General features: G+C 41.6%; 1 protein-coding gene across 1 annotated transcript; it reads left to right on the top strand.

The window, feature by feature from the left end:
- Window positions 1-1259: 1259 nt before the first annotated feature.
- LOC114773663 (rho GTPase-activating protein 18-like) lies at window positions 1260-18422 on the top strand. The gene is made up of 15 exons (XM_028965899.1): window positions 1260-1285; window positions 3616-3809; window positions 6481-6716; window positions 8089-8152; window positions 9447-9595; window positions 10267-10432; window positions 10802-10893; window positions 11149-11226; window positions 11672-11831; window positions 12428-12510; window positions 13900-14103; window positions 14577-14723; window positions 15161-15285; window positions 16597-16652; window positions 16960-18422. Exons 1-15 carry the CDS (start codon window positions 1260-1262, stop codon window positions 17049-17051), a joined length of 1872 nt encoding a protein of 623 aa, XP_028821732.1. The 3' UTR covers window positions 17052-18422.
- Window positions 18423-18788: the final 366 nt, after the last annotated feature.

The raw sequence follows: 18788 nt of genomic DNA, 5'->3' as shown, positions 1-18788 counted from the left end.
TTTTGCTGTAAATGTTGCATTAAAACATTCATAGCCAAATGCTAGTGTAAATGTAGCCTAATGCCGCAGCATTGGTTATTCAAACTGTTTTCATGCTTCCTTTTCTATATCATGTACCATGATAATGCATTTTTGTTACTTTTGATTAATTCTTATATTATGACTGGTACCAAGCTGTAACAATAAGAACATTAATGACCATTGTTCTAGGCCCAGATTCTATTAAGGGGTTACAAATGAAATTCAGGGACAGGAGCATAAAACATTTATTCAAACTAAAACGTGTTCCCTGTGTGATTTACATTGTGCCTGTGTCAGTTCTATTAGGGCCACAGTTCGTGAAGCCCTGTGTGTCCTCGGTGCTCTGTCCCCCTGTCCTCTGGTCCCGTAAATGAAGGCCGAAGTGGCGTGCAGATGGAGTCACGGTACAGAATCAACACTGGTTATCACTGCGCCACTCGTGTGCTCTTTGATTATTTTTTCCATTCGCACTGTAAATACCCGTTACCCCCCCCCCATACACACGTCCTCCTAATTACAGTTCAGGTACAGGAAACTCGAAGGGACTTTATGGGCACTATTGAACTGTTCTTTTGCCAGGATTCTTTGAGAATGACATGCCTTGTGCTCTGTGGAACCACATTGATGCAGAACAAAGCAGAACCATTAAGAAAGTTGAAGTGATTGTCACTTGTGACACGGTGCAACAGTGAAATTTGTCTCTCCATTTAACCAATCACCCTGAACTGCACTCTATTGTGTCTCATTATTTACACAGAAGTGTAATGCATTAATTTTCAGGAACTTTGCTCTCTCAAGGTCAGGCCTATGGACTTAACATTCAACCTTGTCTTCAGTGCAGGATTATGAACCATATACAGGCAGAAATGCCTCCAAAACTTGTCTGAGGATTAAAATCCGGCTGAGGTACTATGCGCTACATGTAAAAATGTAGAGTACGGGGCATACTTTGCCACACGTGACAGATTTTACAGCCGTTTACCATGGATTGGCCATATAATGTGTGGATAATAAAGTAATAAACACAACCCAACCCTGCAAACTCCAATAGTCAATCCCAATACCAAATTTGACCAAGCCAATACCGGGCAGTGGTTGGCCTAGTGTGTAAGAAAACAGACCTGTAATTGAAAGGTTTCCAGTTTGAATCCTATTTGTGTGGTCAGTGGTTCTGTAAGTCACTTGGATCTGACTTGCGCATGGAAAGGAAGACACATTCATAATGGTGTTCAACAGCCATGGTTGCCATGGCGCTGAAGACAAGGTGCTGCATCATCTGCTCCCCCTTTAAGCAGGATACACAGGGCTACACACGACTGTAACATCTTTATTTGGGGACAGTCCAGTTGTTAGGGCAACGGATAGGCATTCGTTCCTTGTTTGGCGATTAAATCACTGCGAATTGCTGTTGGACGTTCCCTTCTTTCTCCGGTTTCTGTTACCTGGCCTTTCATGGTGTTAAATTAGCCGAGGGATAGAACACGTTTGCACATTCACACTGCTTCATGTTTGGTTGTGCTTGCTGGCCCTCTTATGCCTTTAAAGAGACATATTTGCACTTTCCGTGTTCCATGTTTTTCAGTTTCTTTGTTCTCTTCTGCCTGAGAAGTCCCACTGGGACTTCTATTGGGACCAGTTTACAGCTACTTGTATTATTGCATCACCACTTCAATGAGTCTAGTGTCATATTCTTATATATCAAAAGTTTTGTGCCTTTTCTAAGTTATTATAAGAACTGCTACTGATTTGATGATCATTTTATGGGGGATGAGGGGCATATGTTATCATGAAAAATGATATCATTTAAACTTACTTAACAGCAGTTGCCTAGGTTACATGTTACATGTATTTTTTAAACATATATGATAATTCATATTATTCAATTTTGTTCAAGGGATGTGGAGATGTTTTGGTAACTACATGATATTGTTTGTGTATATACTAATAAAATTGATATCAGTATGAATATTCATGTTGCTATCAATTTGAATGATGTCAGGATCATATCAGATCTGTTTCTGTTTGTTGCAATTTCACCTAGCACATGCTCAGCGTAATCTGATATAGTCTCTTTTGTCCCCATTTACATTTACAGCATTTATCAGTCGCCCTTATCTTAGTTACAGGGACAGTCCCCCGTTGGAGGAACTTAGGGTTAAGTGTCTTGCTCTGGGACACAATGGTAGTAAGTGGGATTTGAACCTGGGTCTCCTGGTTCATAGGCGAGTGTGTTACCCACTAGGCTACTACCACCCCCCTTTTTCTGTAGAAAAAGTTAATAATACTGTAATAAATATCATGAAAATGGGAAAAAACACGATGATATTAATTTTAGACCATATCACCCAGCCCTATAATGGAGTGTACTGATAAGCCCAACAAAATAACACGGACGGCCTGAAAGTGAACCTGATCTTTGCCGGGCTCTTGCTTCGTGAGAGCTCTCTCTCTCTCTCTCTCTCTCTCTCTCTCTCTCTGTGCGCCGTGAGTTTCAGATTTAGGCAGGTGTGTGGCTCACCTGCCGCCAGAAATGTCATCCGTCACCAATACCTTGCGTGTTTCCTGTGGCCGTGAGCGGAGGCCTGACTCGTTTTTCACCATCTGTGTCCTCTGCTCAGGAGCTTCCTTTCCATGGGCTGCAGGAAAGGAGGGCTGAGATGCATTGAAATGGGACAAAAGAAATTATATTGTCTGCTGCTCTGTGGTCAGATTGGAATGGTGGCTGATGATCACAAAAAGGGGCGCAAAAACAAGCATTACAGAATATTACATAATCATAATAGCCATTGTTAGTGGCTTATATTTAGCATTTACTGCTCAAAAGGCCAATATAAAATGCCAAAAGGCTGTAAAACAAATATAAAATATGATGATTATATATTTTTGAGAAACATAATCAAATTATGGTAGTAAAATAGTGCATGGTTTATTGGAACTGCTGCGGTATCCTGATGATGTTTTTAATTTTTTTCATGGGGGGGGGTGTAACAGGATGGCATTTTTTTGTAATGAGTTAATAAAGTTCAAAGGCCAGTGAACAGCAGGGGTCTGCGCGAATGACATGCCTCTTGTGCGAAATGGTGAATGGATCGCTGCCCACAAATCTGCAAATAATTAACTGTTTGTCTGCACAACACAATAGTTTCATTCATGCAGTTATAGCAGAACTCTATTTATATGGTAATAAATACAATCTAAAACCATCTACATATGTGTTCTTATTTATGATCACTGTTCTTATTACCTATTGTATTTTTTGTGTTTCAACGTTTCCGAGTCATGCTCGGTGCAGTATCCGGCTGTGTCTTTAAAAGCAAACATCCAGAAATTATATATTTTAAAAGAATGTTTGATGTTTGAACGGTTTCTTTCTTAACGGTACTGTTGAATGGCAGTGTAAATGGTCGCTGTTAAACTGGGTCCATGGACTGAGCACTTTTTTGCTCTCAGAGTTTTAATGTTCCTTTAAACTAATTAAAACCAAGATTTGGAATGTGGCGCACGGGTGCTGTTAGATTCTTGTAGAGTGACTGATGATGATCATGTTGTGCAGGGGTGTTGAGGGTTGACTTGTCGTCCCCTTCTCTTCCACAGCAGGACGGGCCACTACTGTGTCCAGAGCCGGCCGAAAAATGCTCAGGAAAAGCCGCCCTACCGTCGCTGCAACTCCCAGGATTCCTTGGATGAGCTGGCAATGGACGACTACTGGAAAGAGATTGAGATTATCCAGCACAGTAGGGAGGGCGAGGTTGAGACTCAGGAGGAGCTGCAGCTGAAGGTGCCAGATGGTACGAGTTACTTACTCGCTTTGAATGAACCTGCTTCTCTCTCCGTGTTCTTTCTTCTCCCAAACTAAAGCTCCTTGCAGAACATGATGTATTGATTGTGATCCAAGGACTAAAATGTTTGAAAAAGCAAAAGCGGCTAAGATTTTAACATGCAGAAATTCATAGCGGATTCTTTTAATGAACTCTTTTGACCTTCAAAATTGTTTCTTGATCTAATCTAGTTCATCCTGGTAGTTTAGTTACGTTTATCATACTGCCATTTAATGATACTTAAGTTATGATTGCTTCCATTCTCATTGAGTTCTCATTGAGGTTGAGGGATGTGTTGAACCTTGGTGCAGGAAATGCACGAGACAGGAAAGTTATGTTGCTTGGCCTTGCAGAGATGAGATCTCAGGCCTTCTGGAGGAAACATGCAGGGCGAGTCCGAACCTGGAGGGACAGGATGCACCTACAAACAGGAACCACTGAGGGAGATTGTTCTTCATGAGCATCAATCCTTGTCTAGCAGAACATGTGTGCAAAATGTGTGCACGTCTGCCTTTTTTAGCATCGGGGTAGATGGCATACAGGAAGATGAGGAGGTCTGTTTAACACAACATTACTGTTACTAAATACAGTATGCAGCATGCAACTTATCTATTTTTAGGAAACTGTTGGTATTGAGAGTGCACTTTGTTTCACTTATTTCACTTATTAAATGGGCTTAAAGGTCCCATGACATAATTTATTTTTGCTTTTATATCGGTCTTAGTGGTTCCCTAATACTGTATCTGAAATCTCTTTCCAAAATTCAACCTTGGTGCAGCATTACAGCCACTTTTAGCCAGACCCACAATTAGATTTCCCCTGGATGCGCCATTTCTGTGTCTGTAGCTTTAAATGCTAATAAGGAGGAGAGAGGCGGGACGTTGGTGTGAGAGGCCTATAGAAGCTCGAAATGATGCCATCAACACCATTCACCAACCATGATGTTTGGCATAGACAGGAAGTCGCGTTGGCGTGTTTGCAGAAAAAATAAAATTAACCCACTGCTTAATCCAATGACCAAGCAACTGCAATCCTTTGCTTGTTTTAAGCCACGACGGTCAGGGGACCTATTTTTTTTTTGTGGGAGAGGTGCAAAATTCTCTGGGCGGGCAAAGCATGAGAAAGGGGAGGTAACCTTTCCCTGTGTGACATCATAAGGGGCCAAATTCCAGATCCGACCATCTGAGCTGCTGCTCTTTAAACGGCGAATCAGAATTAACAAAGTACTCTTTACACCTATCACCATTTCTATTCACTGCAGGACCCTAGACAGGCTAGGGGAACTCGTATTAATACTAAATTTTCTTCTTATCACTTAAGGTAAAGCTGTCATACCCATGCAATATAATTCTTAGGTGCTAGTATTGCTTACCATTTTATATATACAAAAAAATTACCATAACACAATGAATTACAAAAGTGATTAAAGACACTGAGAATGTATTCACCTGACTTTAAAGTGGAATTATTGTCATATTCTTACTAAATTTTGCTTTTCTGCAATACGTTTGAACTTGTTAGTCCAAATTAAGATGTCTGATTTGGTACAATTTCAGTTGACGCAACAGCCATTTGGTCCACAACTAGACTTGGCACCATGCACATGCTACTTGATTCCCTCTCCATGCTTTGTACCTGAAGCAGTAGCATCTGCCTTCAAGTGAAACTGCAAATTCTTATGATAACATGCATCTCATTTTCAAAATAAGTACATTGTACTTATTTTGTACAGGAATGTGAAGTTTACAGTACACCATTGTTTGGGTATCTAGAAGAGACCATTAGAGACTCCTTGTAATCATCAAAGGTCAAGGAGCCTCTGCATATCAGTCTGACAGACAAATTTACTTAATGTTCTAAATCATGGTAAAGACTGCTGTATGTATAAAGGAGAACAATGTGGAGAAATATGAGACACATATTTTTTGCCAGTTGTGGGACGTGATAGGCCAACTAGGAAAAAGTGCAATACTAACTGAAGTTGCCTCCTATCACAGTGTAGTCAGACACACGTCAGTCAATAGATCATTATCTCATGCTTGTACAATTTCTTAAGTGAAGTGATTGTCATCATGAAACACTGCAGCACAGCACACGGTGCACACAGTGAAATTTGTCGTCTGCTTTTAACCACCAACCGCCAACAAGTGCAAGTGCAACACCTCTGGGAACTCCTTCAAGACTGTTGGAAAACCATTTCAGGTGACGACCTCTTGAAGCTCATCGAGAGAATGCCAAGAGTGTGCAAAGCAGTAATCAGAGCAAAAAACTAGAATATAAAACACGTTTTCAGTTATTTCACCTTTTTTTGTTAAGTACATAACTCCACATGTGTTCATTCATAGTTTTGATGCCTTCAGTGAGAATCTACCAATGTAAATGGTCATGAAAATAAAGAAAACACATTGAATGAGAAGGTGTGTCCAAACCTTTGACCTGTACTGTATGTGTGTGTGTGTGTCTGCTCAAATGGTCAGAAACTGACAATGTAAATGACTCAATGAGGGTGGTATGAGGACCCGTCATCAGAGATGCCGTGGAGAACGTTCTGCTGCCTGTAACGTCCTCCAGCATGACCGGTTTTTCGGGTGGGTCAGTAATGGTAGAGCTAACCCCCTAACCTTTTGTGTTATTTATGCAGAGGGGGAACAGGAAGAGGCGTGGCTGACTGAAGCGGGATTGGCCACCCTGTTCGATGAGTCGGCCTCAGACCCGGAGGACAGCATGGTGCTCCTGTCTACACTAACGCGCACACAGGCGGCCGCGGTGGAGAAGCGTGTGGAGACACTAAAGCAGACACTAAGGAAGCGAAACAGGCCACACCATGTACCTGACGTCAGGGACATCTTCAAGCAGCCCACTGTGGAGGGGGAGCAGGTGGGCGCACCTCAGACCAGCAGATCAACATGGTCCTCAGAGCTACACAAATCTATACGTTCTTGTCTCTGTATACGTCTGGGTCGTTTACCTGTGCATGGATTTTGAATGGAGAATTTCTTAATTATAAGACCAGGGTTAATCCATGAACGGGAAAATGAGCCTCTGTTGGCATCTGGCATTTGTTCTTGAAGATGGATGAATATGGAATACAATCCTTTGTATAAATATAAAATTTCCAGAGCAGAAGCACTAAGAGATGATCTAGTTTGTGGAGGTTTTTCTGTTAGCCAGGGAACACAAGCCAGAAACTGTCCTTTCCTGCTAGTTTCAAGTGATCTTTAAGTCATCTGATCTCCACATAGCTTCTAATCATAAATCATAAACCTATAAAATGTAATGTGGGAAGTACCACCATGCCACAGTGAGGTCAACGGTAGAGAAACGTTTTGCACCTCGATAGATGATGACAGGAAGCAACACAATGATGGAAAGATCGTCTGGGATTTCTCACAAAAAACTTTGCTGCAAGCTACATGTAATTCTTCTAATCCTTTCATGTGTGAAAATATCCAATGGTCTGAACGATGTCAAAACTATTTGGCATTGTAAAGTCCTGAATGTTCTGCTGCAAAACCAGCGGTTACCTGATGAAAAATGAAGTTAAATTAAATGATTAAATTATTATTTAGTCATAACCACAGTTTGAGGCACAAAGTAATGAGGAAGGTCTTAAGGAACATCTAAAGATAAAGCAATGTCCCAGTCAAAGCCTGAGTCGAGTTGACTTGGTGACGTTGCCAGTTCATGGTGCATATTGGCAAATCGTGCATCTGTACTGAGTCAATGTATGCATGCATTGATTTCTCAGAACAGCAGTAGGCCGATGCTACTTGTCTACTAAGACTCGCAAAGATTATTTCAAATGTGTTAAAATATACAGTGAAAGGATATTTCAAATAAATGATTTTGCCAGTTGTGATTATAAACAAGTTTTTGCACTGCATACAGTTTGATTCTACCTGCTGATGTTGTCATTGATTAGCAGGCTCGAGAATGATTGAATGGATAACAGTGCATGTGCTTGGTGAACCATGGCTGTGGGAACCCGACAGAAAAAAACAACTGAACTATTGCAACACTGCTCAAAACTGAACATGTAACATGTCATAAAATCATACCATATAAGTGCTGTATATGTGAGACAACTTGCTGTTGGACAACCTACTTATTATATTATAATATGCAATAAAATTGCATATTATAATTATAATTATAATTTTTTGAAACATATACATACTATTTCAAATTAAATAAGCCACATATTAGAAACCCTACTGACTGAGTGTATGCATGCATGTGTGTTTTACAGCTGAGCCACGTCTCCAAGCCATCGAGCAGAAGTGAAAATAGAAAAGGGGATGCTGTGCCGGACGGTATGTGTCACAAGTCCTTCCTCGGCCTGGACATGTTGCTGTTCTCCACTGTTCTTTATTTTTCTCCCTTTCCTGTTAAATCTACTATTGGATCAGAACGTAGCCCTGGCTCAAAAAGATCTTATCAGCATTAAATACATTTTTGGAAGAGAAAAATAACCCATGTGTAACCAGTAAAACTTTGACAAGTTCAGTTGTGAGCTCAGGAGCCAGAAATAATGCTGTGGCGATCTCCACTGACCTTTACATGAGCGCTCAGAAGAATCTGGGCTTCTTTGTCTGTTTTCTATTCAGCAGCTCTGCTCAGCCCATTAACTAAGAAACTCTCCATGGGCAGATGGGGCTTTTTGCTGCCACTGGAGTTCCCATTGTGTCCTTAAATGCTGATCATTATTATTATGAAACGCTACATGGTACACTGAACAGAACCTTACTTCTTTGTCACAAAAGTTATGTGAACAGAAATAATGTGAACTGACTAATATTTGAAGTCAGTGAGGGGTTTTTTATTTGAATGGTGCTAAGTACAACTTGTAAGTCTTGTTTGTAGCATATTTGCTAATATTACTTCAAGATACAACATGTACATAAAACTGCTAGCTAAGTAGCTACAGCTATAATACATCACGTCAATACAATCACAATCAGGGATGAGAAGAGAGAATCCTGTGATGCGATGCTATAATGGTTTGTTGTAAATTGGGGAGGCAAAAGGTACAGTTTCAAAATGTTAAATGGAGAATCACTGCATATAAATGGCTTGGCTGTGTCAGTTTTTAACATTTATACCAATTTGTTTGCATATACATTTACATTTAAGGCATATCAAGTGCAACTTGCAACGTGCTTCTATGTTACCATCAATGAAGTGATCAAGTGATCAAAGAATACAAGTAAAGTGATCAAAGAATACAATCTTTTTATTCACTCTGTTGTAGTTAAGACATCTCCACTTGTAATATAACAGAGAAATAATGGAGATGTTTGGCAAACCGCTAGTCACAGTACTCATGAAATTGTTGCCTAATTAGCTTTAGCTACCAGATTCTGTGCTTTAATAGCCTTAGTTCCATTAATGTGTTTATAGTATTAATATTGGTGTTCTTTCATTGCCTGAACTGTTAATAATAAATGTCAGTAGTCATGTTTGATTTTAGATATGTTTTCTGAGCTACGATATTAAGTGTGAAGAAGCTGCCAGGACTCATTCACCTTTGCCATATTGCTTTAACGTATATTTTAACACACCCTGTAACATGTGTGCTTGTGCATGTCTTTGTGTTTGTGGCAATAGAAAATGGTGCCGCTCCCGTTGACCAGGGTCAGGCGCCGGAGTCGGAGACGGTCCTGAACCTGGAGGTGTCGTTCTCCGAGCAGGCGCTGAACAGCAGGCAACTGCTGAAGGGGAGTGCGGCTCCAAGCGAGGCGGACGACAAGCTGCCGGTGAGAGGCATTAAACATTAACACGCCACCCGGCCGCCTCTCACATCGACCAAAGTTTACCTGACAGAGCGAGAGAGAGAGAGCGAGAGAGAGAGAGAGAGAGAGCGAGCGGGGGAAAAAAACAAGAAGCTGAACCACAGCAAGCTTCCATTGGCTTGCAGGGGGGTGGATGGAAGTCAAATGTTAAAGGAATGCTGATGTTGATAAGGGCAAAGACGGATTAGCTCTTTGCCCCTTGAGGTTATTGTATTGCAACTGGAGATGTCTTGTTCATTATAGGCATTAGAAAAAGGCTCATTTTTACACACATTACGTCTTATTTGTTCAGAAAATATAAGACAAACTTATAATAATGACAATATAAAAAAAGCTCAACCATTTAAATTAGCTTCAGTATCCAAAAGCCTGTAAAATGTCCTTCAAAATATTTGTAATTTTCAAATATTTAAAAAATTTACAACATTTTCAGCATTTGAGAAGATAGAAATACAAAAATATGCTATATATATATCCAGAACAGTATTCTTATTATGTATCTTATTATGTAACGTTTTTATGTAAAGAAACTGTGTTTGTAAACTTTTTTTTCTCCATTGGCTATCATTATTTAGCGCCACCTGGTGACGCTACTGCATAATTTCATTGTGCACTTTAATTTGCCCACTCACCAGAGTTTCAGGTTTTCCCAGGACCGAACAGGCATGACCAAGGTTGGCGATCTGGCACCAGAGGACATGAAGAAGGTCCGGCGACTGGCCCTTATTGAGATGACCGCTCTGTTTGACACGGTTGGGATCGAGCTCAAGACCCACAAAGCACTCAAGCTCAAAGTGAAAGGTGAGGACAGGGTAATATCAAGGACACACAAAGTGGGTCAGGAGAGATTTTACATACATTACATGTCCACCTTTCAATAAACAAAGGATATGTATTAATATGAGCTTATAAATCACTTATTCTATTAACAGCATATAAATAGTATTAAAAAAGCATAATATTTCTGACTTTGTGGGGATTTATTTGCAAACGTGCTACCTGATCTTGTTTTTGCAATTACAGTCTTGCCTTTTGTACAATGCATAAGGTTACATCAGCTTATACCATAGAAATTGTACCTGGATGTTTCCTTGTTTTGATACCTTGTTTTCCTAGATTAGTGACATTAATTTTTGAAGAGACCTCTCTTGTTTTTACTGCTGCCTGCAGAGTCTGGACTGTTTGGAGTACCACTAGTCACCCTGCTGGAGCAGGACCAGCGGAGGCTCCCAGGAACCAAAGTGCCACTTTTGCTGCAAAGGGTGAGGAAACAAGATTACTGCATATGCCTTTTATGAAGAAAGTTTTTATGAAAAAGGTTTTTGTCTTTCTCTAAATTGCGAAGACAATGTTTTTGGGTATCAGCAGTCTGTTGGTCGCTTTATTAAAACCAATATGTCAGTAGATTTGGGAGATTCAGGCTTATAAAGATTTAGATTAGTTTGCGGGGAAGAGAGCCTAATAAAGCACACACACGCACAGAAAAACACATTTTAATGAGCTCCTTGTGCCTGCAGCTGATCTGTCATATAGAGGATGAGGGCCTGGATACTGAGGGACTGCTACGGATCCCCGGAGTGGCCACTAGAGTCAAGGTTGGTTTCTCACAGAAGCAATGGAGTATGAGCAGCGAGTGTGCTGTTCACATGTATTTGGGATAGGTTTTGGAATTGGCCCTGCAGTATTCGAGGAGGGGATAAATGGTGCTATGTGCTAAGCATGTTTGCTCAAAGATGTCCTCAGGAGTTGCATAAATAAATAGATAAACACAATCTTTACTGATGATTTCACATGCGATGTATTGACAGGTGCGGGTTTAAATAATCCAGAATGAAGTGGCATATGTGAGACCTGTCAATCATTGGGCTCCTCCCATTTTAAACTAACATTAAACATCATGCTCTGGGTGACAAAAATTATTGCACAACAAATGCAAAGGGCAGTTAGTTTCTCTTCTATTAATGTAAATCCTGAGGATGCCAAACCATACACCAGCGAACCACACAGTCTGTGTGATGATATTTGTGTGTTTTGTCACAGGTTGTGTGTCAGGAGCTGGAGACCAAATTTTATGAGGGTCTGTTTCCGTGGGAGAGTCTGAAGCAGCACGATGCAGCGAGTGTCATGAAGCTCTTCATACGGGAGCTGCCTCACCCCCTGCTCACTGTGGAGTACCTCAGTGCCTTCATCTCTGTGCTAAGTAAGTCTTTCATTCTCATTTTCCTTCCAAATATCTCTTACTTTTTAGCCTTTGTCAATGTTACCAGACTAAAATGTACTGCAGCAAGCCATGAGGTGGCGACTGCAATACTTTTTGTTTCTTGTGTCAAGGCTGCAAGGTTTGGGGAAGGAAAAAAAAGTCATATTGCGATTACTGTGATCAATATTGCGATATGCGATTGTAATATGATAAATGGCACTTGCTTACCTATCAGTAAAAACTCTATTTCCATTCCCACCTGGGCTGGACATCACACATATGCCTTATAAAAAGTGCAGGGTGCTTCAAGAGAGCAGCGCTGTTGAACGGGGTGGGTGTGGCTTTGAACAGCGTAAGAACTGGATAAAAAGTAATAAGCCCCCTGTAATAATTCTAACGTGTAATGTCTTTATTCAAGTAGTAGTGGAGAGGTGGCACACTGCCCAGTCAGTAACTGTGCAATGTGAAAGTGTAGCTGTATCTAATAAAGTGGTCAAAGAGTGAACGTACATACAGGGCAGGTGCTGATAATAAAATAGCCAAAATTCGTACACATATTCACACCATGTGTTGTCCTCTCTCTGTGCTGCCATCAGAGCTGCCCACGAAGAAACAGCAGCTACAGGCTCTTAACCTGCTGGTGCTGCTGCTGCCAGAGTCCAGCAGGGATACACTAAAGGTACAGCCTCACACACACAGCATTCTGCTGTGAACTACACGTGTAGTTTATTAGATTGTTTTTGATAAAACTGGCATTTAATGGGTATTTGTACGGTAGTGAATGCAGACTCTGTGCGCTGCATGAATTCAATGGCACGGGTGGGTGGTAATATTCCTTTTCCATTCAGGCAAGCGTCTCTGGATGAGTAAGGGAATGCTAATTTATCCCACAATTATATGACTCACGTCTTACAGTCGCTCAACTGATTCAATCAATGAGGAAATTCATCTTTAGAAGGAGTTTAATACTTACTGTGGGTAATGACTGAATTTTTTTATTTTGGCTAAATTTGTGTGTCCCAATTAATTTATCTATGTTCCAAGAAGTGTACAGGAGTCTTGAACATCATTTGTTTGGGTTTGTTTGGCGACCAAACACCAGTTCAATGGACTGCCTGTAGTTTGTCACACTGGGGGATGCAGTTGCAAGCGAACTTCTGGGTTTTATTGATCAGTTGATGGAAGATAAAGGGGAGATGGCCCCAAAGAGGCAAAAATGCAGAAAAGGGTAAATTTAAGAACATCTATCTTTACAATTGCAGGTCTGATTTCTGTGGTCTGCCATAGACATAGCTGCATATGTGTAATTCCTGGCCTAAGAAAACACTGGATAACAGAATGAGACAAATCAAGGAACAAAGAAACTGAACTGAAGGGGAAATGAGACAACTCGTAGTCCCACATTAGTAGTGACATCATGTGGCCACTGGCTGCAATGTCACATAGCCAACCATAATCTTGTATGAGTGGTCTTTAAGTTATGGATGGTTTGGCAATTTTAAAGGAAATTGTTAATAGTGAAAAACTGTTACAAATTCTAGATGCCCTGGTATATAAAGATTTTACATGTTTTCCTGCAGTTTATATAACATAAATGGGTGGGTAGTAGCAGGGTGGTAGTAGCCTAGTGGGTAACACACGGCTTTGAACCAGAAGACCCAGGTTCAAACCCCACTTACTACCATTGTGTCCCTGAGCAAGACCTTTAACCCTAAGTTGCTCCACTACTGACTGTAAGTCGCTCTGGATAAGGGTGTCTGATAAATGCTGTAAATGTAAATGTCTCATAATGAAAATGAAAGTAAAAGTGATTGTCATTGTAATACACAGCACATGGTGACACAACAAAATGTGTCCTCTGCTTTTAACCATCACCCTTGGTGAGCAGTGGGCAGCCATGACAGTGAACAGTGTGTGGGGACGGTGTTTTTCTCAGTGGCACCTTGGCGGATGGGGATTGGAACAGGCAACCTTCTGATAATGGGGCCACTTCCTTAACCGCTAGGCCACCACTGCCCACCATTACTTAATCAAATTGCTTAATTTTTCCCTCCATTGGCTTTTTCAGTCCCTGGTAGAATTCTTCCAGAGGGTCATTGACCATAAGGAGCAGAACAAGATGACCTTGAACAATGTTGCCGTGGTGATGGCCCCCAACTTCATGTTCAAGGGGTTCCGCAGCAAGATCACTGAACAAGAAGAGTTTGCCATGGCCACCGGGACCGCAAACATCCTCCGCCTGCTCATCAGATATCGAAACCTGCTTTGGACTGTAAGACATTTTCCATCAATAATATGACAATCTTCTGTCATATTTGTCCTTTCCATGTTTCCCAAGGGTTTTACATGACAGGAAGCCATTTAATTAAGAATTACCCCCATTCCTTGCCATTCTTCACGTTTTGTTCCCTCAAAACTGAGAATTAGCAGTTTTTGACTACTTTTTATACATTTATTTATTTTATTGTGAAGCAAAGGAAAACCAACCCTAACTCTTAATTCTCAACTGCTTTGTCCCCAAGCTCCTTGGTGTTCATTGTGTGCTGAATCTTCCTTAGTAGTGTTCCAGATTCTGGGACCTTTCAGAAAAGGTGTGGTTATACTGACAAATCATGTGACACTTAGATTTCATACAGGTGGACCTCATGTCACTTATTTTGTGACTTTTGAAGGTGAATGATTGCACCAGAATTTTTAGGGGCTTCCTAGCAAATGGGGTGAATACATGCCAATGTGACCTTTCAGATACCCAAGTTCATCATGAACCAGGTGCGCAAGCAGAACGCAGAGAACCAGAGGAAGCTGAACCGAGAACGGGCCATGAGGAAGCTGCTGAAGAAGATGGCCTATGACCGCGAGAAATCCGACAAGACGGAGAAATATGTGGCAGAGGTGAGGCAGGCGTGCGGCAGTGTGCAATTTCCACAGCGGGAGCCACAGCCCACCCAGCCGAATGAATCAACGGTCTAAGTATGTGAATGAGTCAACTTCACTTCTCCTGCAGCTGTGAGAAAGGCTGGGAGGGAAAATGGCTCCCCTGTGACGCCTAGTGGATGTATCATGCATTACAAGTGTTGCTGTTTCGGGTTGCATAGCATGAGACTCCGCCTCCAATAAATCATAACACAATATCACAATTTGTGTATAGCACTGTATAGAGGTTTATATTAGATGTTGAAAGTACTGGTTCAGAAATAATATTTTTGTTCCAGTCACCTTCACTTTATTTCATAAAAGTATAGTTTGTTCTGAAGTATCCGTAGTTATATGGTGTAGATCATTAACTGTGTTTTTTTTTGTTTTTTTTCTTTCTTGTATTGCGTGTTCAGTCAGACATTGCTCAGGGCTTCATTAGGGTCCAGGCTCCACAGTTCCTGAAGGTCTCCATGGCCGTACAGCTGACCGATGACCTGCAGGCCTCTGATGTCCTCACACGCTTCCTCAGCCAGGACACGTCAGGCACTTTCTTTATTCTACGTCAGCAGAAACAAATATATGATTGTGCACAGTTATCTTTAGATTTGCCTGTTATACCTATTTATTTGTAAGTCTCACCAGTGAAGTGAAGTGATTTAACCCATCACCCTGAGTGAGCAGTGAGCAGCCATGACAGGCGCCCGGGAAGCAGTGTGTGGGGACGGTGCTTTGCTCAGTGGCACCTCAGTGGAACCTTGGCGGATCAGGATTCGGCAACCTTCTGATTACGGGGCCGCTTCCTTAACTGCTAGGCCTTCACTGCCACCATAATACCACCACCAGTGTGAATAGTGTTCTGCACTGTTAAATAGGTTTAGCACTGATCACTCTACCATACCATGCATTGTAGTAACGTATGAAAAAGTTGAATAGAGGCTGTATGTATATGCAAACAGAATATGCACGAGATGTTCCTCATCAGGAATTCTAATTAACTGCCTTCAAGCACCAATTATCCTATTTGGTAATAAGATGAATGACAGTAATGCAATAAGAGTGATACTTAGCCAGACAGGTTACGCAGCCAGACAGGTTACTGCAGTTACTGCAGTTAGGTTACTGCAGTTATCTTCAGTTCTGTCAACCAGCTGTCACCAGGAGAGGGCCCATTCTGACATGACGGCACAGATTACAGCGTTTAATCATTACTGCAGACTGCAGGCTGTAGGTGCAGCACCCTGTAGTCACACTGGACTTTGCATGGGCACCTGTCCTTGGCCACGTGTACTTTGTGCTTTGAGGCAAAGCAGCAGAATTCACTGACATTCATGCTGAAGAACACGAGGGAAGAAAACCAGAATCCACATTTATCATTGTAAATATAACATAGGTGTAAATTGGTTATAATTACACACCACTGTTGTTCCCACCTTGTGTTCTGATTGGCTGAGAGGCATTCCCTCATAGTGCAGATGTTGAACAATGTCCGCAGAAGGACCACAAGATTATGTATCATGCTGCTTTATATATCATGGTTTACTGTTAAATCATAAATGGAAGTTTTCTGAATACTTATGTAATTATTGTATTATATACAGAATTTTACAGCATTATTCTACTGATTATTGAATTATTCATATGCACGAGTGTTGATCAGCGAGTACATTTTGATACTGGTTTACTAGAACCTGGGCTACCTGGGCATGAAATTTAATCAGATATATGCTCAGATGCTTAATCACTTGTTAGGGGCCATTTTTGGGGTGCAAAGACTAGCAGAAATAAATGTTTTAGTGCAGGGTAATTTTGTTTTTATGCTCTTTTAACTTTTTTATGCTCCTGCTTCCAGCTCGCTGACTGTGAGGAGGGAGGATGTGTGTTTGTACGAAATCGGAGGGAACATCAGTGAGTGCACAGCCAAGCCGACCCTCACAATTTCAGGGGCTTTCCTTCATACATTCAAATGGGAATATTTCATGAAACGTGTGCTGCTGTCTCTGCTGGGGTAAACCACAATAGCAGTTAAAAACTTTTTGTACCTAATAAAATGGCCAGGGGGATGCAGGTAACAAGGTTAGCATTTAGTAATAAAGTGACCAATGCATGTCTAAATACCACTGATAAGGAGTAATCTGATTATCCATGGTGGAATTTGTGCTGAATGCGAGATCCAAGGGGTTTTTTGTGACTGTTGTGTCGATGTTGTCTAAAGAGGAACGCTGTCTGGACGAGGAGACGTACATGAAGGCCCTCCTGGAGCTCAACCCCAGTGCGGAGTGGGTGATCAAGTCCATCCAGCGCTAAGCTGCCAGTACACATCTGGATTCCAAGGAACGTGATGTCTGGAAGCGGTTCAGAAGAATCCAAATTTTGTTCAGAGAAAGCCTTAAAACTGCTAATGTAATTGCTCAAATCACACTTTTGTACAGTCCTACGGTGACCTCTGACCTCGCACTGTGATTAGCTGAGAGGTATTCTGGGACATCTATGATGTCTTATTTAAATGAAATTTCTCCTTATTTGCCTCGTTTTCTTGGTCATAGCGGGAAGAGACATCTGCTACTTGCCAGACTGCTGAGCGAAAGACTGGATGGTAAATGGAACTTCTTTTCACTGCGGCAGCTGATTCTCCTTTGTTTAATGGCGTAGTGGCCCGTGCTAAATGTGGATCTGTGGGATCATCGCAGGTCTCACTGTACTGGCTGACATCACACTCCAGGTTGTGTAATATTGCATCGCTAGCAGGATGACTGTGATTCTGCATCCGACACCCAGGAATTGCTGCCTTTTTACTGTACACCCCGGGATCACCAAAAGCGTGACCCACGTGCACTCCTGCAGTGGCTCAGCTGCGCCCGCTGCCCACAAATGTTGACCAATCAGGCAGAGCCCACATTTCAGAGGAGCTGCAGAACAACTGGACTCTAGAAGTATCACCTCTTTGGTATTTGGTTTATGATTCAAATAATATTCATGTACTTTGTTTATTAAGTTTCAAGCACTTTTGTGCTCACCATACTAGTAACAGTGAGCTCGATTAACCACTACCTGATGCTGATTGAACGCAAACAGGTTCCTTTTGTGAATACAAAATGTTCCCGATACCCTCACTAATTCATAATTTATTAGCCTAGCATTAATGTTAATGAATATTAATGTTTCGCGTTGACTTTAGCACTTGATCACTGAGCATTCTGGATTTGCATCAAGGATTAAACATACACTTGTCTGTATTTTCACTGCTCGTCAGACACCGTACTGCCAAATCGCGTAGCATCGAGTAGTTTCCGGTGAACTTGACTGTTGCTCTTGGTGCTGCGGTGAAACGCTGATGTGGGTATTTCTGGATCATCCCTGCACAGCGGCTGCCGCAGGCCTCCAGGTTAATTCACGTTCGTCCCTGCGGAGTCATCATCAGCCACCCACGGGCACATTCAACGGAGGGAACCTTTAATTCATTTGATTCTGTGCATTGTAAATGGTCTGTTGATAACAGATCGTTTTGTGCACAGACAGGTCTGTACCAGCAGCGATACTCGTAATGTCATAGGTGATGTGATACACGACTGACCACTAAACTCAAGTGTAACATGTAATTCGGAATTCTTTATTTATGCTTAATTTTTTCATATCTGGTTCACAGCAGAAACATGAAATAAATAAATTGTAAATGTTTTAGTGAGTTTTTTTGTCTACATGAGCGTGACATTTTTTTGTCGTTGCGTCTGTACGGTGGCCTGCAGGGCCTGCCTGTAGTATTCAACTGGGAGAAGGACGCATTTGGGAGGTGAGAGGCGTCCACACCTCACCAGTTCACAGAGGTTGTCCAGCATGGTCTTCAGCTGATGGACATCTACACTCACACACACACAGGGGAGAGAGAGATTTTCTTTTGCATTTCCCTGGCTCTAGTCCTGACGGTCTGTGGTCTAGATCTGTTAAGGCTCTGTCTGAATCGTCCTTTTTGTATGGACTCTGGAAACACTTAAATCACCTTGAGAATTGAACACGGCCTCAGCCATCCTTTATTCACTGAAACAG

This window comes from Denticeps clupeoides, unplaced genomic scaffold (genome assembly GCF_900700375.1).
Source record: "Denticeps clupeoides unplaced genomic scaffold, fDenClu1.1, whole genome shotgun sequence".
Lineage (NCBI taxonomy): Eukaryota > Metazoa > Chordata > Actinopteri > Clupeiformes > Denticipitidae > Denticeps > Denticeps clupeoides.
Note: the sequence above shows the minus strand (reverse complement) of the source record. Positions and strands in the feature narration are given on the sequence as shown.